Source organism: Sinohyriopsis cumingii, chromosome 7, assembly GCF_028554795.1.
Source record: "Sinohyriopsis cumingii isolate HCF-2022 chromosome 7, ASM2855479v2, whole genome shotgun sequence".
NCBI lineage: Eukaryota > Metazoa > Mollusca > Bivalvia > Unionida > Unionidae > Sinohyriopsis > Sinohyriopsis cumingii.
Window position 1 is genome coordinate 118,011,147 of NC_142967.1, and position 24,959 is coordinate 118,036,105.

General features: G+C 35.3%; 1 protein-coding gene across 1 annotated transcript in view; it reads right to left on the reverse strand.

The window, feature by feature from the left end:
• LOC149796006 (ATP-binding cassette sub-family C member 1-like) overlaps positions 1–20,554 on the reverse strand; it is a 128,228-nt gene extending 107,674 nt beyond the window's left edge. Inside the window, exons 1-6 of the mRNA XM_089965928.1 lie at positions 20,498–20,554; positions 19,324–19,580; positions 14,056–14,235; positions 9,593–9,718; positions 4,080–4,208; positions 3,368–3,493 (exon numbers count right to left, since the gene is read on the reverse strand). Coding sequence (XP_089822054.1) covers positions 3,368–3,493; positions 4,080–4,208; positions 9,593–9,718; positions 14,056–14,235; positions 19,324–19,365 — 603 coding nt within the window. The 5' untranslated portion in view covers positions 19,366–19,580; positions 20,498–20,554. The remainder of the gene's footprint in view (positions 1–3,367; positions 3,494–4,079; positions 4,209–9,592; positions 9,719–14,055; positions 14,236–19,323; positions 19,581–20,497) is intronic.
• Positions 20,555–24,959: the final 4,405 nt, after the last annotated feature.

Sequence of the window (24,959 nt, forward strand, 5' to 3'; positions counted from 1 at the left end):
TTTACGATACTGAACACCTTCATATTAAATGCACGAGCAAGACACATGAATAAATATAGTATAGTTTATCAGGAACTACTCTTTAAACTTAACTATGTACACTCGTGCTTAAAAACTTTATAGGGTATTAGGAACTACTCTGCAAACAAACCATGTACAGTCATGTAGTAGACTTTAGGTTTTCAGTTTATTAGATTTGTTTGTGGATGAACTGAAGCAGCTGTTTTGTCTATTTGAAAGTAGAGATAATAAAATGAACAATGTGGATGAGTTTAATGAGTCACAAATGAAACTTTTGAACAAGCAAATGAATGAACCTGATATTCGCAATGTCTGCAACAAACATTAGAGATGCAGTAATTGAAAATACCATTCTGATCATTTAAATAGTTATTATGGAGAAATGTTCATAACTTTTCCTTAATGGAATAGTCCAGTGCTCTCTTAGGTACGTACAAATAGCATCAAAAATGATACTGATGGCAAAGGCTATCACATATCTATTGGATATGCAACATTTTGTAGGTGACAGTACTAAATTTGTGGGGGAAAAAATGCAACCATACATGAAAAAAATGCAACCATAACATAGCTAGGGGAGCATGCAAATGACCAGGCATAAACATGTCTTCTTTTGCTGGTAATAAGAATGGCAAAAATTATACTTACACTTTTGCATGCTGAATTACCTCAAAATTTGATTTCTTAGTTCCCCAAATCTGAATTATATCTGCTATGCCATGGGTTCTAAAGCTTGATTACATATTTCGAAACTGTACTGTAATTTTGACTACATTCCATGTACAATAACATCCTCCTTACTGCACTCAAAATGAAATAAACATTAAATTTCAAAGCACATTTTTGATAATTGCAACTGAAAGACTTCATATTTTTCCCACATTATTATCTCAAACATTCAATGACAGAACAGAAACACACATGCAGAGCAGTCAAGATGCCTCCCTCACTGCTCAAATCAAATGTACTTTATGTGGAATTGACACAGATAATTCCAGTCCATAATCACGAAATTTAGTAGAATCGACAAAAATACCAAAATCCATTCATTCCAGACCAAATGGAAAAGTTGTTGCAATGCGCATTCATTCACAATATGACTTTAAATTTCAATTTTAAGTAGACCAAAATGACAATTCCATCTGAAAGTGATGTCAAGTCTGCGACTAAGTTCAAACTTATGTGCACATTAATATTGTTGTTGTGTATTGATGAATCTGTGGTTGTGTATTTGGTTTAGAATACAGCATAAATTCAATTACTTTGTTCCTTGTAGTTTAAAATTTTTTAATATAATTAAGCCTTAGGTACAATAGGAATATTAGTATATAATAAAAACATTACTGCATTTGTATGGGAAAATATGAACTTGTTTTGTCAGATGGATACTACACTCCACAAGGTCATGCAGTATCCATCTGAAGAAACTTTTTATATTTTCCCATACAATGTAGTAACTTAAAAATATTGTGTGCCTGGCCATTGTCCATGAGGGTACAGCTTTGGCCTACCTGACTATTGTCTTGGCTGAGGGTTGTGTCTACTTGACTTTTGTCATTTTTTAAAAATATATTTACTTTAATCTATTTTGACTAAAGTCAAGAGAAATTATTATATATAGGATGAGTTAAACAATTATTCATTCCTGTTTTAAGTTCAGTCCATGGAATCATTTACTGTTTTGTTCAGACACAATTTGAGAGGAATCATTTAATTTATTTGCTGGATTTACAAAGTGCTCATTGACTTTTTGAACTAAAACATTATCTTGGTATTACTGTGAATTTATTCAAAGACATTCTGACTTATGTCATTATGACACATCAAGACTTTTACTTTCTAATCAAAGTATTACTAAGTATTAATCAAATGTCAAACACATAACATAAATTACATATACAATGCCACTGAAAATAAATGTTGGATGGTCAAAAATATATTATAAATTGCAATGGATTCTTTGGAGGCACTGTTCACAGTTGCAAGCACAACATTAAGCTGTTAACAGCTGGGAAATGGGTAGTCATCTAGTGGAAATAGGGTAGGAGGTTAATCTTTAACACTTACATCCATTTATATGATATATAGACTGAAGACATTTTATTCTTTTCAGAAATGTCTATTTGGAGGTAAATGAAACCATTTCTTAATGTGAATGTAACCGGGTTGTGTATTTGATGGAGAAAGGTAAATTTTGCAACAGGTCACTAAAACACTAGCTGTCACAAATCTTGGATCAGTGAAAATTTCTACCAGTTTCTATTATGAGTTAACAAGTGGTCTCAAGTCAGATGTGTTTAATAAGACATGGGATGGATTCCCTTTCATGTTTAATTGGTCTGTTGACTGTATTCGTTGAGGACCTGCCATGAGTTCCATACCTGACAATTTATAATGGATGCCTTGGTGGAAATGGCCATGTATTTTTCCATGCAACAAATGGATGACTATCCTGAGTGTCTAACCAGACTGCATCTACACAGCAAACTAGCCTGATACCCTGGCCTAATGCCTTAATTTTAATACAGACTATATAAAATGATTTAGCATAGCAGGCTAGTGCCAACACTTGACCAGTCATAAAAGGTCATATACTCCAACTCTATGAATAATGCAGATATATCCTGATTGATGGATTTTAATTCAGATTGATGTGTTGTGAGGTGACAGATGCAAAGATGCACAACTTCTTGCAGGGTGTGTAGTGACCACCAAAATGTCAGAAATGAAACGACAAGAAAAGGCAGAAGCATAAAAGTAACCACAAGAAGACAGTAAGAAAGTACTGGCAAGCTCTCTCACATACCCACATTACATTAGCCAAATACAAGACTCGAACCCATGCAGACAAAGGTGAGATGGCAGTGATCCGTAGCAGAGAGCATTTTAGACCACTCGGCCACTCATGGCCCCCATTGACAGTGTAAATGACTTGTGGAACAAACAAAAGTGCATGTGCATCCATAGAGTAGTTCCTTCTCATATTCCCATGTGACCAATTATAGCATGAAGAAACCATTGTTGGGACAGAAAACATCTGGCAACTAGCAACAGATACCTGGTGGCAATAATATGCATGACTTTTATACAGTATATCTGCTGAGGGTCAGGGCTCAGAATGGACAGTGTGACCAGGTGACCATTATGCAAAGTTGACAGTTGGGACAGTTTTGATTACAAATAAAAAAAATATAAATGGAACTTGGACACAGTGCCTGAAATGACCTAAATGTAAATCTTAAACAAGATGGATGGACAGACAAGTAAGTGGACAAAAAAGGATAACACCATATGCCTATGTCAGTGTCACACTGTAAAAAAGGGCATGGATATAAACAACATTTACCTTTCCCAGCCCATGATCCTCTTGTCTCATTCTTTTCTCTGCTACACAATGCAGAACGAACTGCAACAATACTACTCCATAGTAAATATAGAACATTGTGAACTTGAACAAGCTTTCATTGTATGTCTGAAAATACACAAAAGACAACATTTTACCAGAAATGATGTGTTGACAGGATGTTTAACTATGACAGTTTCATGCATTTACTAATGTACATATATTTGAAGTACCATTATCAAGAATTTGGATGGATAAAATGTTACCCTAAAACAAAGATATAAAATACTTACAAATTAGAATTGGGCCCATGAAAATTCTAGACTTTTCTGAATCATTTGCAGGAAGAAATCTTTGGAAACAATATCAATGTTTTATTTTACTACGTTAACGACACATATTACACAAACGTCTTGAATATGTTTAACTATCGCACAAAAATATGGAACATAAAAATCTAATGAGCACAGACTTTGCTGGCACACAGTTTTATGGACCATGAAAATCTTATAACTTTGCTAACAATGCTACTTTGCTCAGTATTTGTCATATTCACCTACAAAATCATCCAACAGATACCAAGATTTACTGCCTTATAAAACTCTCTATCAATCAGAAATGCACTGATGTCAAATAATAATAATAATGACAATACGAATACGAATAATAATAATAGTAATATTAATAATAATAATGATTAAGATCATATACTCACTTCCTCAATAATATGGGTATAGAAGGGTATAATCTCAGCAACTGTCAGCAGGAACCAGAAAATCCAAAGAATCCCTGAGGTAATGAAACCCTTCATCCTCTCTAACTGTATGATGAAGGCTGTAAGCAGCTGTAAATGAAAGAGAATGATTATCTATGTCCAAGTGGGAGCCATGGTACATCAGCTGGTAGAGCATCAAACTTATAATCTTAGGGTCGCAGGTTTAATACCATCCTGGCCAGCCTGGGTCTGCTAAGCCAGATTAAGTATTTAAAGTGCCACTAAGAAACAAACAAAACAGACTGCATGCAAAGTACTGTCAAATGTGACCAGTGTAAAATAAAAATGTTGCCAGTATGCAATGTAACAGCAGTCATGTAAACTTGGTATCATCGGCATGACCAAATCTGTAACATTAGTTATGGGTTGGAATTGTTCCCTTGTCATCAGCATAAACCCAATCTGGAACTGTAGTTATGGGTTGACAATGTGTCCTTGGCATCATTGGCACAAGCCCAATGTGGAACATAGTTATGGGTCAACATCGTCTCTTGGCATCATTGGCAAACACACAAATCTGCTCATTTATGATATACTTTAAACCAGGGGTCTCAAACTCAAACCACTCTGAAGGCCCAAGGACCGCACCACTCTCTCATGACACCTTATGATGCCATTCATTTTGCAGGCCACAAGATAAAGCTTGGTGGGCCCCGTGTCTGAGACCCTTCTTTAAACCAACTCCAGCCATTCTGTAATCAAGTAACTAGTCAAACCTGTCAATAGCAGTCACCAATGAGAAAAGGCCAAATTGATGTATGTACATATTAAGTGACCTCTGAATGCAGGTTCACCTTTCAAACTTGATTCTTAAAAAAATACCATGCACAATGTTATTATAATTATTATTACTTGTATTATTTCTAACAATTGACATAATATACTTTTATGAATGTCATGGTCTTTAAGTAACAGAAAAGAGCGAAAAACAACACCTTTTTGTCAAATTCAAAAATAATTCATTTCCCTTGAATATAAAGGTTAAACTTAAAAGGATCTCACAGTATTGTGAATTAAAGCCAATATAGTCCTAAAAGTTCTATCACAAATCCCAAATTATAGAGTACTCCAAATGAATTCCAGTGGTGTTCATAATGAATTCCAATAGCCTGAAATAGTGTTGATATGCTAACAGTCTTGATGTACAGTATCAAAATGATATAATCCAAAATGCCCTTGAATGAATTCACATTAGTTCAAAAATAGGGATTTAGTCCATCAAGCATTAATGAGCACTTGTAAATCTAATTAATAATTTATATAAATCCTCTCAAATATTAACTGAAACATGACTTAAATTGATTCCACTAGGACTGATGTTAAGATATGGAATGAATAATTCTGAAGCAACATTAACATAGAAAGCTATAATACAATAACAGAATGAGGGTCATTTTCCTATCAAATTTGTAAACAACTTGCTTCTAGAACATTCTTAATAAAAAAAACTAGACCTTGAATTCAACAGTTGTAAACATGTTTACCTCCAAGTAATAATGATCTTAGAATATAATCTAAAATCGTAAACAAGAATTAGCTATGTGAAATGTTATTTATATACAAAAAAGTCAGGTAGGCACAACTCCTACCCTCAATTATGGACAAAGGTCAATTACACAATGGGTCGAGTTATTGCCAATCTGTCATTTTTTTTAAAGATATTACTACAATGTGAGATCAAGGCCTAATCTTGTTTACCAGCTTAGAAGTTTATGGAAGTGGAAAAATTGGTGGAATTTTCCAATGGAAATTAGTGATTTCCAGAACAATCTATTGCATTGCAGATCAAGTGGGATTTGTATATAAAGAGATTTGGTAAACAATTATTCATTCATGTTTGATATCAGTCTTTTGGGATTTTTATGATCAGAGTTTATAGTTGTGTTCGGATATAATTTGACAGGAATTAATTCAATTGTTCATTGGAATTACAAAATGTTCATTTACATTGTGGACTAAGACAATACATTGGAATTATTGAGGACCGATTCAAAGACATTCTGGATTATATCAGTTATGTACATCAGGACATACAAGAATATTAGAATTAATTCAGAATATTCTATACTTTTTAGCATGTGACAAGACATATAAGATTATTTGGGATTGAAGTTACAAATACAGTAAGTATTTCTTAAATTTACAATTTGTAACTTAGAAAAATAAATCACTTGTTGAATTTTAATTAAATTGTTGGTTTTCCTTCCTCCTTTCAGTTACTTATTTTAAGACCTAGAGTTGTAACAATATTTGTTTGGTACGGAGGCATCTGGCTAGGGTGCTTGCATATTGTACCTGGAGTCAGTTGTCTCAGAAGAGAATGTGGAAAGTGTCAACTAAATGACTTACAGCTCTTCTTTGTTCAAACACTTATTATGCTTGTGAGCTGAAATACTGGCCCCAACATGTATGCACACATTTTCATCCTCACTTCTGTGCTCTTGCAGAATGTGGCATTACATTCCTTTCTGAATTCTGAACCAAACAAGTACTGCATACCATTAAGCAACTACCACATTAGACCCTTTTCTATTCTTGGATTAAAAGGAGTAATGATTAGATGCCTATTAAAATTCTCAACTCAAATTCTCAGATATTTAATAAAGCTATGTACACAAGGCTGAGCAAATCCCATAGCTCGATGCCCTAGTCATTTTTGAAGTTGCGCAAGTAAACTTTTCCAAGTTGCTAGTCTGGGACAAGTGCTTTTTTAAAAAGTCAGGCTAGTCCTTATTTTTGTGCTTAAATCACTATATCTACCTTTATTTGACCAATCATGCCCTCTGGGCGTACTGAATACTTGATTCTACCCCTCTTCGTGTATACATTTACATCCTGTTACCGCTTGACTGCATATTGGGCTAAGCAACCAAATTATCGGCAAATCAAAACATGTCAAACAAAAGAAAGCCAGTATGATCAATTAGCATGTTGTAAGCGGTTTTGTTGCAATGGGTTTACTCAATCTAGATCATAATGAGTGGCTCACTATGATTTTAATCCAGCGAGTCAGTATAATTAAATTAATGAAAGGTACTTTACCGACATGAGTGTTGGTTTCCTTTATGAACTAATTAAATGACAGTAATGATTCTTTCATTTATAATTGATTACACAGACGATTAACTTCCACATGTGATATTGTGTTTGAAGCGAAACAATTACGCTAATTAATGAGCTGCTTCAGTTCACATTTAAAAGAAAAAATTGATGTTATGATCACTTTAGAAGTAGTTGTCAAGCAAGCTGATAGTTACTCTGTGGATAAAATGAGTTTGCTAAATTATTTTCACAAGGATGGTAATAACAGCGATTCGGAGAAGGTAAATTTGTTTGAAAATGGAGGGATAAAATGTAAGATGGATACTGAGTGTGTGGTAGCTATTTCTCCAAAGAGACATAAGCAACAATCCGTGATGGCAAAAAATGTCAAATATGACACTACTAAGAAACAGAAATTTTCAGCCGCATTTAGTTGATTGTTATCCCTGGTTTGAATATATTGACTCGGAAGGAAAGATGTTTTGCAGTTACTGCAAACAATATCCAAAACTGGCACAGGTAGGAAATTTACCCAGTGTATTTGTCAGTGGAAGTGACAATTTCAGGATTGAACCAATCAAGTCTCATGACATGTCTGGACCCCACAAGGCCTGTGTAGCACAATATATGCATGACACTAGCCAGCATGTGCAGAAAATCAGTGAAGTCAGAGTTGCCGACACTCCACTAGGAAAGGCCCTTTCAAAACTAAATGAGACTGAAATGGAAAAAAATGAGAGCTCTCTTTAACACAGCCTACACCCTAGCCCGCTATGGAAAACCATTTTCTGATATGGAAATTATGTGTGCACTCCAGGAGAAGAACGGTGTTGAACTTGGCATGAATTATAAGAACATTTTCAGGCCAAGGGACTTTGTTCTATCAATCAGTCAAGTCTTGAGAGAAGAAGTTAGGGAAAGACTGAATTCCAGCAAATTCCTTTCCATTCTTGCTGATGGAAGTATTGATGCTAGAAATTGTGCATGTAAGATACCTGGACAATGGAAAACTGAAAACCTCATTTGTCAGCATTGAGGAGTTGAAATCAGCTGATGCCTTGGGAGTAAAGGAAGGCATTGAAATGGGTTTGGAGAAAGTGGGTCTTACTTTGGCCGATCTAAGTTATGTTACTAGCAGGAAACCAACCATTGTATGTGCCGATTTTCAAATCCATCAGCTAAAACATATATACATGTACCTGAAGAAGCCAAATGTATAACAACCACTGTTTTTGAAGAATTAAATTCTTTTAAGAAATAATTATGTTGTATATTATTTCGTTTGTTTTTTTCTATGGATTAAGTACATACGTCTCATCAAATCTTGGCAAGTGATTACCATTTTGGGACCAGTGAAAAGTAAGGTGGGACTAGTGAAGAGTAAGGTGGGACTAGTGAAGAGAAAGGTGGGACTAGTGAATTTTCTGAAACCACTTGTCCTGGACTAGTGGTTAAAAAATAAATTTTCTCAGCCCTGGTACATCTTTTCATTTTTCTCTGGCCACAATGCATGGGATGCAGTCTTTTCCATACTATTATAATAATGTATTTGTTGTTTTACTTAATATAATTACAATCCACTTGTTGGACAGAAATAAGCATTGTTTGAAAACTGAATTTCATTTTCACATTATAAACAGCATGTACCATACCACAATCTCTATCCCCAAACTATTATGCAATGAACACTAATAGAAATTGTTATAACAGATCAAGTTTGATAAACTAAAGAAAATTCAGAGTAAAATTAGTTATCCATTAATTCTTTCTGATTAATAGATTACTTTCTTTTTTCTTTCTTTCTTTTGTTCTGACGTTAGGATTTAAAAAAGTATTTTCTTCTTTCTTTGTTTTCATATTTTTTATATATCTTTTACAACAATATATCATTGGAACTCATATCCCGACATCATGATTTATGTCACTGTGAACTTCATGATATCACAAAGCTGTATCTAACATTTAAGCTTGGGACAGCTCATTTTATTTCCGTCGATAATGCCAGGCCTGTAGGTCAAAGTTGTGGCCCCACTTCAGATTTGGGTATACAATGTTCCGTGCTTGGTGCACATTCACTGCAACCAAATACAGTAGGCTATGACATTAACGGAAACCTCAGTTTCTGTACATTTCAAACAATCAGACTTAAGTTTTGTTGATCTCAATGCACTTTATGTGTGTGATATGGAATTTTAACATAGCTTGAACAATTTTTCAGTCATATCACTACAATAGCATCATGTCCCACCCAGTCACTTTATCCTGACACCAGGCTGACTAGTGCTGAGCACCCAGCGAGGCAGCTGTTAGTACCATTTTTATAAGTCTCTGGTATGACTTGTTCAGGGTTTAAAAATGCAACCTCCCACAATACACTTCTAGTGAGCATAATTATACATTGAAATACGTACAAATGTTGTTGCCTTGATGCTCCCTGCTAGGAAAACAGCTGTGGTTGGATTCTCCCCATGCTCTTTGCTATTGGCATTATATATAACATTTACTACAGCCAGGAAGAACAAAACCAGGGAGCAAGTCTGAAATATTAAAAAAAAATTGACAAGTTGAAATAACTTCATAAGAAAGAACAGGGTGAAGTCGTAGATGTATGATAATGGAAATAAAAGCAGATATCACACAGTTCATGGGAAAGAACAGGGTGAAGTCGTAGTTGTATGATAATGGAAATAAAAGTAGATATCACGCAGTTCATGGGTAAGAACAGGGCGAAGTCGTAGTTGTATGATAATGGAAATAAAAGCAGATATCACGCAGTTCATGGGTAAGAACAGGGCGAAGTCGTAGTTGTATGATAATGGAAATAAAAGCAGATATCACGCAGTTCATGGGTAAGAACAGGGCGAAGTCGTAGTTGTATGATAATGGAAATAAAAGCAGATATCATGCAGTTCATGGGTAAGAACAGGGCGAAGTCGTAGTTGTATGATAATGGAAATAAAAGCAGATGTCACGCAGTTCATGGGTACAACCGCACCAGTGTTTGAGATAAAGACTTTCATGCAATAATTTCAAGTCAATGGCACAAAATGTGGAAGACTATTTAAATTAAACATGTGTTCATGGAACAGCAAGGCCTTGCCAACTCTATTATTGTATGATCCTGCAGCTAAATGTGCATGAGAAATTGACCTACAAGTAAAGCATAGCTTAAACTACTAAAGCATGAAATGTAGGTCACTGCAACCTCTTGGGGGAAGGACCTATGCAGCCAACAATGCATCTGAAACTGACCTACAGGGTTTTCAATGATGTGTATCCATGGGTTTTGATGCTTGAAATTGAAAACTGGACCATTTCTGATGCAGAGAAATTCCAACCTGTTTTTATGATGCATGTTGATTTTGGCCAGAGAATCAGTCCTAATTTCCCCTGATTCGCTTCTGACATAATTTCCTACCAACCATAAGCTGTCCATAAAAAAATTGCTGTTTGCTAGACTACTGTTTACACCTTATTGGCCAATAATGTTGCAACTATACAAAATCCATATGAACTGGGCAGAGATAATGTATCACTGATGTCATGCTTAGATAGGCATAACTGAATCGAAGTTGGATTGTTTTGAAAATATCCTTGATGTTTATGATAGTCAGAGGAATAATGGAATCAGTTATGACTTTATTGGATCCAATATTAAATGTTTGTTTGGATCCCAAATCAGTGTTTGTTTGGTTGCCCATCAACATACATGTGATTCTACTAGCAGCAGGACAAAAATAACACTTTAATATCTGTCTTCCACAAAAAATACCATTTATACCTGAAATCTACCAACCAATTTTGAAAAATAAAAGATTATTATTATTATTATTATTATTATTATTATTATTATAAGACAAAATATTTGGCATTCCCTACATTAAAGAAACAAGTGGGATCCAGTCTACTGGGACTAGAAATCTTATACTGCAGCAATTATTGTGTCTGAGTAATCAGATTACAAAGCCTAACATATGTACACAACTGCTAATTTATTACTTACTGATGAAATCATTAAAGTTTAAGGCCAAATGTGGGATGTTTTATCAGGGTGTTATAATGGGATCAAAGGTGGTAACATCTTCTTTGCTAGCCAAGGTTCCAATACGTTAACTCTATCTACACCTTGGCACATCGCTCAGAATATCTGTGCTTTGTCCTCATGACATCTATTGGCATTTATGAGTTGCCTCCCTTAGTATGTAATACCACCTAACCAACAGCATGTAACAGAGGTGCATTGTACATCGGCCATAAATGGTAAAGGCACTTGACTTCAAATGGATACTTTGCAAGTTTAACATTGAAAGTATGACTATGTACCTGAAAGAAGCCACTAAAGGCGTATTTGAGAAAAAGGGTGAATTTGTACAAACATGGACTGGCACTAGAAAATTGTTTATTTATGAGTCCATTTCAGTTATGTGCTCCACTTGTGTTGATCACGTTGTGCCAGGTATTGATATGATTTGCAACACATAGCCTATGATATGTTACATTATCAATACACATATCAACTTGATAGTCTTTTCATCTTTAGAAGATCTGTAATTGGATTGGTACCATTTAATGTGTTGACATATTAGTTCTATTTGCAGCATGCAGATTACAGACAGATATAAACTGTTCATATGCCAGTCTCATCCTTGACAAGGTAACAAAGGTTAACAAAAACACTCACACAAACAGATTACCCATTAGTTATTAGTGATTTTAAATCAACCTTTTAGATCATTTCTGGCTTGTCCATTTGATCTGATGCAGGACTTATCTTGATGATCACACCCTTTTTTTGCACTGTATGAATGTTTTAAAAATCTTATTACCAAGTTTATGTCTTCACTTAAAATTGGAAGACATTATGGTGTTATCTTCAAAACAGGAGAAATAATGCAATTTCCTTGTACAAGGAAACTCATGTCTTGAACATGTCCAGGTGACTGACAAGCATATTCATTACTTACTGCCAATGCAAAATAACTGCAATAGCTGTAAGTATATGCTTCAGTTAGTGAAAAAGGAAAACTAATGGCAACATCCACTCCCCTTCTGTGTTAATTTTATTTATCCCATTTACATGTTCAGTATCTAATTACATATATCAACAAAAAAGGAGACATTTCAAACTTATTCCCAATGTGCGATTTATGTAATTTACAGGTCATTTTGTCTGTTGCTTTGTATCTACTTGGATTTAGTTTGGATGCCAATACTTCCAGTATGTCATGCAGCGAATAAGTTACATTCAGCTCTGATTGGTGGTTATTGTTTCCTTTGGACTGGAACAAACAAAAACTACCTTTCAGAACTGATATAACATATTTCACTGTGTGACACAATGAGTCCAAGATATGAAGCTATGAAGTAACTTCGCATACAAGTGTTTATTCAATGATAGTAAAGAAACTCAATCATACACTGGGAACAAGTTTGGAATGCTTCCTTTAAGTTGATTTAAGTTAACAATGGCTGATCATGCTGACTAGATGAAATAATTAGTAAGGAATTGACAAGGGTGCATGTGGAAAAGACAGATTTTGAATGTCACATTGTGTAAACTTGTAGAAAGCAAGTGGGTATAGTCAACAGTTTGTTGTTGTTGTAGGGTTTAATGCCATTTTTCAGCACACGATAGGCTATACATGGCGGCCAGTATTAATGGTGGAGGAAGAACCCAGGAAAACCCCTTAAATAACCACCAACCCACGAGAAGCTACTGGCAAGCTTTCTCACATACCCACATTAGCCAAATCCGAGACTCGAACCCACGCTGACAGAGGTGAGATGGCAGTGATCCGTAACGGATTCAACAGTTCGCCTTCTTCCACTAACAAAATTAAATACCTGTGCATGTTATGGCTGTCACAAAAAAAATCAACAGTTTAAAGAATAAAATAGCAAATGAGTAATAATTATTCTTGACTGGTGAAGATTAAAGTAACTTGCATCAAGTAAGTATCATTTTGTATTGAGTCTTCACCATTTGTATCGATGTGTATTGATATGGAAAAAATATCAAATCATTTCATCCCCAGCAACTAGTCAGTGATGTTGTGAAGGAAACTAAAATGCTTTTATTAAAGAAATCTTTGCAATGAACAAGATATACACTTCTCCCTTTTCATTGAATTGCCAAGAAATGTAGATCACAGTAACCTACTTTAAGTAGAATGGTATGGTACTCAACAAGACACATATATGTATAAAACTGTAAGCTTCAATATTTAGGAATAAAACTTCTGGCCAAGCTAACATACAACTTTCTCATCTTGAGCATGTAGTCAGCTTATAATTTTGCCCTTCTGCAAAATTTCAATGTAATTAAATTAGACTGGCATATCCATGTTAAGCCTAAAACAATTAACTTAATTCAAACCAAAAAGGCAATTATCCTACTGAAATTTGCAAATACACAAAATATAAAATTTGAGCAGACGTCTTTTATAGTTGAAACATTTTATGAAAGTGAGACACGTTCAGAAGTAGCCACGTTTGGTATTGTAAATGTAATTTTTAAAATTAAAATTTTTGTGCTTTGAGTACTACTTTCAGATGTGATGAAATGATCCCAGTCACTAATGGAATGAGGACCAAACAGTTTAACCTCTATAGATGGTTATCACATGGACAACCTATTTACAGAATTCGGTGAATCTCCACAACGCATTTTAGAAGGTGATATTTATTAACTGATTAATGATGGAAAGGGAGACGGACAGAAGCAATCACAATATCCCCAAAGCACTTTTTTTAGTGTAAGAAAAGAAATTTAACAGAATACAAGTGTACAAATTTTGAGGAATTTGAGCTTAATTTTGCTTCCTGTTTAAAAGCATTTCCTGCATATACCAAACTTGGGACTCTCAATACTCACCATCTTGGACATATTAAGGCACGAGAAAGCTAAGGGGACTCCATCTGCCTTCACAAGGAGGTAGTAAAGATAGACTGGTAATGTGACCCATAGCCAGCCACAAGGAACCCATACCAAAAGTGTGTTCTGGAAGCAGTCTGTGAATTTGGGGTATGAGTTGTTCAGCAGCAAACTCTCATTCTGAAAGATATAAGTAAACTGGTTCCTCAATACAAGTAACACCAGTATAATGTGGTGACAGGTGACAGGTCACTGAAACTACTCTCCTGGGTTAATAATATTCGTAACATTGACACTTAACATAACTCATTGAATTATAGCACTTAATTTATTATACACCATAAAAATGTCTTATTACATAAATCATACAGATCAAAATGTAGCAATTGCATAAAGTAAACTCATTATTACCTCACCCTGCTGATAACAAGTACTTAAGGATACATCTAGTCCATTGTTGCCCATTTGTGAAAATTATGGATAACATAATAACAAAATCTTCTATTAAATGGATCTATTGTATGAATAAGGTTAACTCCTGTAAAGTCAATATGATACCCTATGAACTCCACTCAGTCACTGTAGTGCCCCATTAAAAAAAAATCACTCTAGATCACATGTATTTTAATAGTTATTATTATGGAATATCAATGATTAAACAGTATTGTCCACATCAAGCTATGAGAAAGCTTTTAATATTTTCATGATTTATCTTCACATCATCACCAATTGTAACTTAAATACTATTACAACAAACAAGCGCACTGCTTACTTGCCAAACCATCTCAGGTGCTTATATACAAATTCAACAGTTTCCTTTAGTCCTATCAGAGTAGCGGTCAGATGGACAGTCCAGTCCTTTTCACATGAAAATTACAGCAACAGGTTAACTGTTGATTAGTCACAATGGCTTCATGTCTGTTTACTAAAGTCTAGCCTTTAATATTCCACTGATTGGCCATGGCTGACTTGAACATTAAAAGGTGGAAAATAAGGACATGATATGGAAGACATGATATAGAAGAAAGGTGCATCCTTTGAAAATTTCACCTGTATTTGATCTGCCAGCTCTGGTCCTAGAATACCATTACCAATAACCAGATTAAACAATAAAGATCACAGTTTCGTATTCTTTTGAAACTTGGAAATTTATTTAAAATAAGCTTTCAAAATATTTTTCATTTACAGAGAAATTCTGAAAGTGGACAAGGTATCAGTCTAAAAACGAGACCAAAATGACCAATTCAACAAAAAATCACCTATTTGAAAAACATGATGGTTTTATTTATTACCAAATGATATGTCATTACAAACTAGGAATGTTGGTATTATGATTATCTCCTTTCCTTGCAAACTGAAGAAATTCACTCATTAGAATGCAGAATATCTATTTTATAAAAAAAATCTTTGAAATATTGGTTTATTTTTATGAATTTGTCATACAGGTAATTTTGTGGTAAAACAATTTTTCTTTCAGTGTTTATGACAAGTATATCTTAAGGTTTCCTGACTCAAAATATCAGTTCATTAGTAAATCTTTAGGTTTCCTGACTCAAAATATGAGTTCAATAAAAAATTAAAGAAAGAACCATACTGATATTGTGGTCACAGAAAGTACCATACAGATGCTGTGGTCACAGAAAATACAATTGTTGTGGTCACAGAAAGTATCATATAGATGTTGTGGTCACAAAAGTACCATACAGATGTTGTGGTCACATAAAGTACAATACAGATGTTGTGGTCACAGAAAATACCATCCAGATGTTGTGGTCACAGAAAGAACCATACAGATGTTGTGGTCACAGAAAGTACCATACAGATGTTGTGGTCAAAGAAACTCCCATATAGATGTTGTGGTCACAGAAAGAACCATACAGATGTTGTGGTCACAGAAAGTACCACACAGATGTTGTGGTCACAGAAAGAAGCATACATATGTTGTGGTCACAGAACGTATTAAATAAATGTTGTGGTCACAGAAAGAACCATACAGATGTTGTGGTCACAGAAAGTACCATATAGATGTTATGGTCACAGAAAGTACCATACAGATGGTGTGGTCACAGAAAGTACCATATAGATGTTGTGGTCACAGAAAGTACCATACATATGTTGTGGTCACAGAAAGAACCATACAGATATCGTGATCACAGAAAGTACCATACAGATGTTGTGGTCACAGAAAGAACCATATAGATGTTGTGGTCGAAGAAAGTACCATACTGATGTTGTGGTCACAGAAAGTACCATACAGATGTCGCGATCACAGAAAGAACCATACCGATGTTGTGGTCAAAGAAAGTACCATACAGATGTCGCGATCACAGTCAGAACCATACAGATGTTGCGGTCACAGAAAGTACCATACAGATGTTGTGGTCACAGAAAGTACCACACAGATGTTGTGGTCACAGAAGGAAGCATACATATGTTGTGGTCACATAGCATATTAAATAAATGTTGTGGTCACAGAAAGAACCATATAGATGTTGTGGTCACAGAAAGAACCATACAGATGTGTGGGCACATAAAGTACCATACAGATGTTGTGGTCACTGAAAGTACCATACAGATGTTGTGGTCACAGAAAGAACCATATAGATGTGGTCACAGAAAGTACCATACAGATACTGTGGTCAAAGAAAGTACCATACAGATACTGTGGTCACAGAAAGTACCATACAGATGCTGTGGTCACAGAAAGTACCATACAGATGTTGTGGTCACAGAAAGAACCATATAGATGTGGTCACAGAAAGAACCATATAGATATTGTGGTCACAGAAAGTACCATACAGATGTTGTGGTCACATAAAGTACCATATAGATGTTGTGGTCACAGAAAGAACCATATAGATGTTGTGGTCACAGAATGTATTAAATAAATGTTGTGGTCACAGAAAGAACCATATAGATGTGGTCATAGAAAGAACCATTCAGATGTTTTGGTCACAGAAAGTACCATACAGATGTTGTGGTCACAGAAAGTACCATACATATGTTGTGGTCACAGAAAGAACCCTATAGATGTTGTGGTCACAGAAACTACCATATAGATGTTGTGGTCACAGAAAGAACCATACAGATGTTGTGGTCACAGAACGTACCATACAATTTTTGTGGTCACAGAAAGTATTAAATAAATGTTGGAGTCACTGTCTTTTCATCATCAGTGGTTCTTTTTCTCCTTTTTCTTTAATTATGTTGTAATGAACACTTCAGCATATAGTAAAATAGCACTGTTTACATTTGAACATGTTAAAAAAATGATATGCACCCTTGATGAATGTGAAAATGATTATTTATGCATTTTCATAGCATAGTCAATTTATTGTTGCAATGTAATAAAAGTATCATGAATAAATGAACACTTTTGATATGCAGAATAGATTATATATTTTCAGTGCATTTTAAACTTTGACGTTCACAGGTGTACTGAATAAAAGGTCCTTTATCAATCAAAAATAATTTTTTTAATTCATTAATTATTTATTTTAGTGTTTAATACATTCACTTATCAGATCTCTCAAAAGAATTTCAGGATGAGGAGTCATGGACTCTTCACTCATGGAACTAAGGAGTCTTTTTCTGAAAGTCCCTGGCATAAACTATGGAGTCCCTCACTTTCAAAAGGATAGAAAGGAAAATAAAAAGCATATTTCAATAATATAAGGATACTTTACCAACACACTAAAAAGAAAATATTTTTCAGTACATAGAATTTATACACATAAATTTATGACTTTTTGAAACACAATTAAATGAAAGAAGGATGAAAAAACATACCACACATATGTGCAAAACAAAAACTGATTAAAAAAAATATGTTAAGTAGTAAATAGCATTAAATACCTTAAGACTTGACCCCAAGGTGGGATATAATGTGGAGTCTTTTGAAAAGATGAATTAATCTTTGCACATGTATGGTACCTAAATATACATGTAGCTTGAGACCGCGTATTTGAATAAATTCACACAAGCTTTAGGTACTGATACTCAAATAATGTGTATAAATTTAGCTTCTGCGCTATAGAGTACTGAAACAAATACCATAATGGCAGAATATCACATGATATGAAAATCACCACATCTTTTCAAACTGTAATGGAAAGGTCTACAGCAATCTGCTAAGCATCAAGCAATGGACCTCTAGTAATCAGTGTTGACAAACTGATTTGGTTATGTGAACCACTGCAGAAACTGTTTATTATTTGAATACTGTATTTATTATTGTATATCATATTATGCTAGTGTTATCTGCCATTTTTACAAATTTTTATCATACTTGTGGCATGACACACAACAAATTTACACATGTGCCATTATGTTCATTAAATAAAATGGTACTATGCATCTACCAAGTCTAGTTTTCTCATTGAAATCTTCAAACTTTTATACTCGAAGAAGCTATGTCATTGGCAGCATTTTCCATTTCAAGTTGTTTGAATCATATTGACCTAAAAATCAGTATTTTAAAATGCCTAAAGTTATGTTTACCTGAATAAATGACCAAGCATTTCCATATCTCCATTGCTTTTGACAGTAATAAAAATTGTAATAAAAACCAAGAAAAAATAATTTAGCAAATTCATTATATTCAAAAAAATTATTCATAGGACAAAATCATGTGATTATCTTATTTACAATTTGATCTTCAGTTTTCACTATGTGGTTTTATATTTTTAAAAAGGGTAGTAAAGTCTGCTGAAATTTAATAGTTTTCATAATTTTAATAAAAAGCACTAGGTATTTCAACTGAACATATGTGACAACTCCCTCCCCAGCTCTTTCTGAATCTGTCACTGTTCATCACCAACTTTACAGAACTATGATACTTTGGTAAAAAATGTCGGTCAACTTAGCTACATTAGCAATAGCACACATTTTTATGCTACCACTCCGGTGGCCTAGTGGTATGTGTGTCTGCCTCAGATGCGGGAGGTTGTGGGTTTGATCCCTGGCCAAGTCATATTAAAGACTTACAAAAATGGTACTAACAGCTGCCTCACTTAGCGCTCAGCATTAACAGGTTAGTGTTAGGACTGGTCGGCCTGGTGTCAGAATAATGTGACTGGGTGGGACATCATGCTACATATCTGCTGCATGATGCCCCAGTGCTAGACATCACTATAAACTGCCACACTGCAGACATCATAGTGATATGACTGAAAAGTTGTTAAAGCTATGTTAAAAATCCAAATCACACACACACACACACACTTTTATGCTAATGAAAGTCTTGTTTTATTGTACTGAATTACTTACAAAAATAGAGTCACCACAGAACTCCCAAAAGCTTTCCACCATGTTGTAATTTTTCAGTCACCTTACAAAAGCTGTACAGCAATAACACAGGAAAAGTAGTTGATCATGTGGGATATTGTAAGAATTTCAAGATTCTATTTTCATGCCGCTAGTGTTATCATGGCAGTCACTGCAGCTGTTCTTCAAATTTTGGCTATGATCTGGCTCGTTGCAGTGACATCAGCAAATTCTGAGGTCAGATACTTCTGTGATCTAGCCTGAAATTTTTATTAAATGAATAAATTAGACAGGTACTGTTCTATGGAATGTGTATTCTTGCCTATGAATGGTATTATTATGACATTTGTGACATAGAGGAGGGTACAATGGGCATCTTCTACATCCCCAAGCCCACAACAGATTTACAGAAATTTGGATCATCTCACCTTGGTTCAATTTCTCAAAGAATAATAAACTTCTCTTGCAAACAATTTTTGAGATGACATTTTTGTACAGCCTGTAAGACTGATTGAATATCTTAAGTCAAAACCCTGAAGATCATACAATGTAAATGTTTCAGTAAAAAAAAAAAAATGAAATTCAAGTAAACCTGTATATGGAATGTAATAGTTATATGGATTTTTATTATCACTGTATTCTGCATATATATTCAATTAAATTCCAAATTATTAAAATATGGTAAATAACTAGAGCACCAAGTGGTTGTAATCTGCATAATGGGACCCCTGGCGGCCAAATGGTCTCTTGCACTCGTCTTTATCACTGACATTTCACCTCTCTCTGCGTGGGTTCGAGTCTCAGGCTCAGTCAAAGTTGGTATGTAAGAAAGCTTGCCCTTAGCTTCCCGTGGGCCTTTGGTTCCTCCCAGGGGTTTTCCCCGGGTTCTTCTTCAACCAAATATACTATCCGTTATATAGTCTATCATTAGACTCATTGTGATAATTACAATTTCAAACATTCATAAATGACGACAATAATACTTACTGATGCACAATCTCGTTACAGGATATAGTTACCGATAATCGGTAGACTTTACAGACGGCAACTTAACAGAAAGGTCAATTACCGGTCAATGTAAATTATGCACTACCAGACCAGATAATAACACAAAGGGTATATCATCCGTTTACCTTAGCGAACTAGTAAAGCTCAATAACCTCTATTTTTTTCTTACCATGCAGATGTGTATTCTACATGTCAACTTTCAGACTTCGAGTCGCACAGAGTTTGGTCCCTTAATACTCAACGAAGCTAGAGGGGTCATATTCGAGAACCAGCCAAGAATGGGGTTGTACTGAATTCTAACCTTGAGTAAAGTAAATGGGGTGCTTGTATAATATGAATCAGGTAACACAATTACTACTGTATGAAATGCATCATCAAATTTGACAAGAAAAACAGAGGAGATCATAAATAAAAATATAGGTTTTCCGATTACGGATATGTTTGTCCACAAAGCCATTTTTTCGTTATAGATCACAATCAATCTTTTTTAGGTTTGGTTGAACTATGAAGAAACGACAGTGAGCAATGAAAATGAATGAAGAAAAACAAACAACGTGATTACAATGGACATAAAAATAGCAGCAGGGAGGGCGAACCATACAAAATTCATAAGGTTCCACAAAAAAAGGATTAACAGCACGAAAACAAACAGCTAACTTTTTTTAGGGCCTGAAAAGAGTATCTCTGAGAGCCCTCTCCGAGTTAGCTGTGTTGATTTTCTTTGGAAACGACCAAGTGTGCAAATATGATTTACCAAATGAACCAATTCGTTGTCGTCGCCCTCCCTGCTGCTCATTTAAAATTTTTTATCAAGACCAACTCAATACTGTGTTCTATGATCGTATAAGTTTATTGTTATAAACCCGTGTGGGGTTATTTTAGCACGACTAAAGAAATTTTTTAATTTATTTATGTCCATATCGCCGCTACACCAGGTCTGATGAATATTTCGTAACGTGTGAGTATCAACTCCGTGAAAGACAGAAAGAATATTACAGTTATCCCTGATCACTTTAGGAATTTGTGTATACCGCTAGGTTACATAAATTACATCTGTGTTTTTGTGTCTACCTCTGGAAAATATCCTTGCTGGATTTGATTGTTTATCCAACATTACATCATCGTAAACAACTAAATTGTTAATTGACCCATCAATAGAATCATTACTTGGCGCTTCATTAATGTCAGTTATAAATTCAACAACATCATCTCCGCTCTCATTTAACGATTTTGCCTTTTCATTAAAATCTTTTATTACATCATAGCATCGTTGATCGTCTACAGATGGAGCTACCAGATATAATTTATCCCACTTCATCCACTTCATTATTAAATTAAGTAATAACTGCGTCTTGCCACTCCCAGATGGACCTATAATAATCATACGAACAGAATTTGGTAGCGCTGCGTGATGCTTAACTGGTTCTCGTTTCCTTGTAGCAGAAAAGTCAGTGATCTCCATTAGAATAATATAAAATAAATATGGATTTATACTGTGTGAAATGCAGGGCGCGCACGCCAACAAGTGATCTAACAACCATTATAACAAAAAATAACAGATCTGTGGTTACGGGCAAGTGTGAACGATGCGGTACAAAAAAAATTTAAATTTATCTCTACTGACAAGTCAGTACAGTCAGGTGAAAAACCAAAACCAAAGCCAAAACCAAAGCCAAAACCAAAGTCAAAGTCAAAGCCAAAGTCAGGTAAAAAAAAAAGCAACACGGAGGTGACATCGCAGCAAAATTAACAAAACTACCTGGAACTCCGTGGGCTAAATACTCAGGAGAAAAACACCTCCCAGGATATAATTACTGTGGCCCTGGAACCAGACTTGATATCAGACTTGATGACCAAGATCAACCAAAACCAGGTGAGTATCCGATAAACGCTATTGATAAGGCGTGTCATGCTCATGATGTAGCTTATAAAAGTAAAAATCTACAAGATAGGCTTCTCGCGGATGTGAAATTAATTCATGCGCTAAATTCCATCACTGATAAATCTTTAAAGGACAGGTTAGCTAGTTGGTTAATAAAATCCACAATGAAAGGTAAATTAGCATTAGGTGCTGGTAATTAATTATAAATGGAGTCGATTTATTATTCCCAAGAGGATACTGGAGGGGTAGCGCAGCAATTAGTAAACTCGCTGAAGCAGCAAAAGTTACGCGCGTTACTGCTAAAAATTGATTATCCAAACAGGCAATGTGGCAAATTTACCAACCACCGCCTAAACAAATTCACTTTGCACATTTTGATGTCAGTGTTCCTAATGAAGTTCATCAGGCTGATATATTATTTCTGCCACATGATACTATTAAAATCCGAAGACGTCAAATAACATATAAAGACGCGCTAACTGTAGTTGATGTTGCAAGTAGATACAAAGATGCAGAACCATTAACGACTTAAACAGCATCTGAGGTTGCTTCTGCTTTTGAACGAATTTATCAACGAGGACCTGGACCACAAGGTGGTCTGCGATGGCCACAGTTGTTACAAGTTGATCCTGGCAAAGAATTTCAGGGTGCAGTATCATCGTTGATGAAGCAACATAATGTCAACATCAGACGAGGACATAATGAAATTCACCGTGATCAGGCAATTGTTGAGCGATTTAATCGAACACTTGCTGAGCGGTTACTTGGATATCAATACGCGAAGGAATTCATTCAGGACAAGAGATCACATGAATGGGTTGCAAGATTACCAGGTGTGATAGCTGCATTAAATAATGAAATTACTCGAACAACCAACACAAGTAGTGAATAGGGCCACCACAGGGACAAGGGGACTTACCATTAAAAACAGGGTTGGGCCACTATGGGGACTATGTAATTTAACATGGGCGATATTGTCATACCACTATAGGGACAATGGAAATTTAACATAGAGTTTGGGCTTGTCTAGGGACAAGGGAAATTGAACAGGGTGGGCCTGTTGCGCCTCAAGGGGAGAAATGGAACAGGGTCGGGACCCTATTTTAATATGGTCCCGACCTGATGGGTCTATAGAAATGGAACAGGGCGGAAAATTGAAACAGGGAGGTCTCTATTTTTTTATTTTTTTTTAAAATAAAAAAAATAAAAAATGGGGGTAGGCAATGAAAGTCAAGATCTTTTCGAGAGATAGGAGTGGCCCTGAAAAGGGCCTTTGGTTTTCTTCTTCTAATTTCTTCTATTTCTCCACCAGCTTCTTATTTTCTGTCCCACACTTTTTCTATTCTTTTCTTTCTTTTCTTCCTCCTTTTTCTTCTTTTTCTCTTCTTTCATGTGATATTCTAGATTTTGCCATTGTGAATTAAATGGTAGCTTGTAAAAGGCTGCAGTGTGTAAATTTAAATAATATGAATATTTGAATATTTGTGTACACTTGTGGGAGTGTAAAGTACAGAAATGCGTCAGATTATTGTGATATTGTTGAGAATAATGAGATTAAGGAAATATATATATTGATGTGACGCAATTTAGTGATTTCTGTATGATAAGTAGGATACCGCTCTTATTGCAACGTTGTTTCTATAAGAACGTGTGTGTTTTTCGATGTGCATGAATGCGTGACTAAAGATGTAGATAACCTTGATCTGATGATTAATTGATTATTGATTTAGTGTGAGCGAGACGGCTAACACAAATACTAACGTCCTTGTGTTTTTCGTAGGAAGCTTTTGGGGATAGAGTAGTGAAGTCCCGAGTCTCAGAGAGACAGGATAGAAATAGGCGGAGAACGCCGGAAAGAGAAGTAGAGAATAGAATTAGGCGGGGAACAAGCCTCGTTGAAGGAAAGAGAGAAAGAAAAGGAGGAGGAGAAATGAACAAAAAGGGGAGGAGAACAGGAAGAATCGAAGAACGCCGGAAGGAGGAAAGCAAGTGGCGTAGTAAACTCAGATGAGTAGCAACCAAGTACAGGGGAAAGCCATCTCACACTAAAATCACGTGATGAAATAGGTTGTCACATGGTCGAGTGGAAGTAGATTGGTTGAGAAATTAATATCGTTTAATTTGTATTAAATGGTTATTCTTTTGGATTTCACCTTTGTGTTCTTAATAATTTAATTGTCGGTATTGCTGACTGGGGGCTCGGAGCTTTACCTCTCTCTATCATTAATTTCACTTCCTTCAAAAACGAGCCAGGGTGGGAATTCCACAGCAATTCAAATAAATATTGGGAGCACCCCACCCCAACGCATAACAGTGAGTCACATAGAATTTCACAACCAACATTTGCTCCATCATGCCCAAATTGTCCAGGACGTCTTGCAATTTTTTCATTTTTTCAAGGTGGTTCGAAGCCATCTTCTTTTTTATTCTTTGTAGAATGGTGCGAACGACGAACGTTGTGGGTTCTTATACGAAAAGTGCGGACGTGAAGGAAAACATCCCCCTAAGACCCGAAACTTATATTACCTAGATCATGACCAAACAACGCGCGGACGTGAAGGAAAACATCCCCTACTTTTCTCATTTCATATTATCTACTATCCACATACGTGAAGCAGCAATAAACAAACCCAAAATCTGCTATCCACACACGCAAAACATTAAAATGAAACCCAAATCTACTATCCACACAAACCAACTTAAGCCGTTACAAAACCCAATAACACTGGACAACAAATTTTTACAAAAG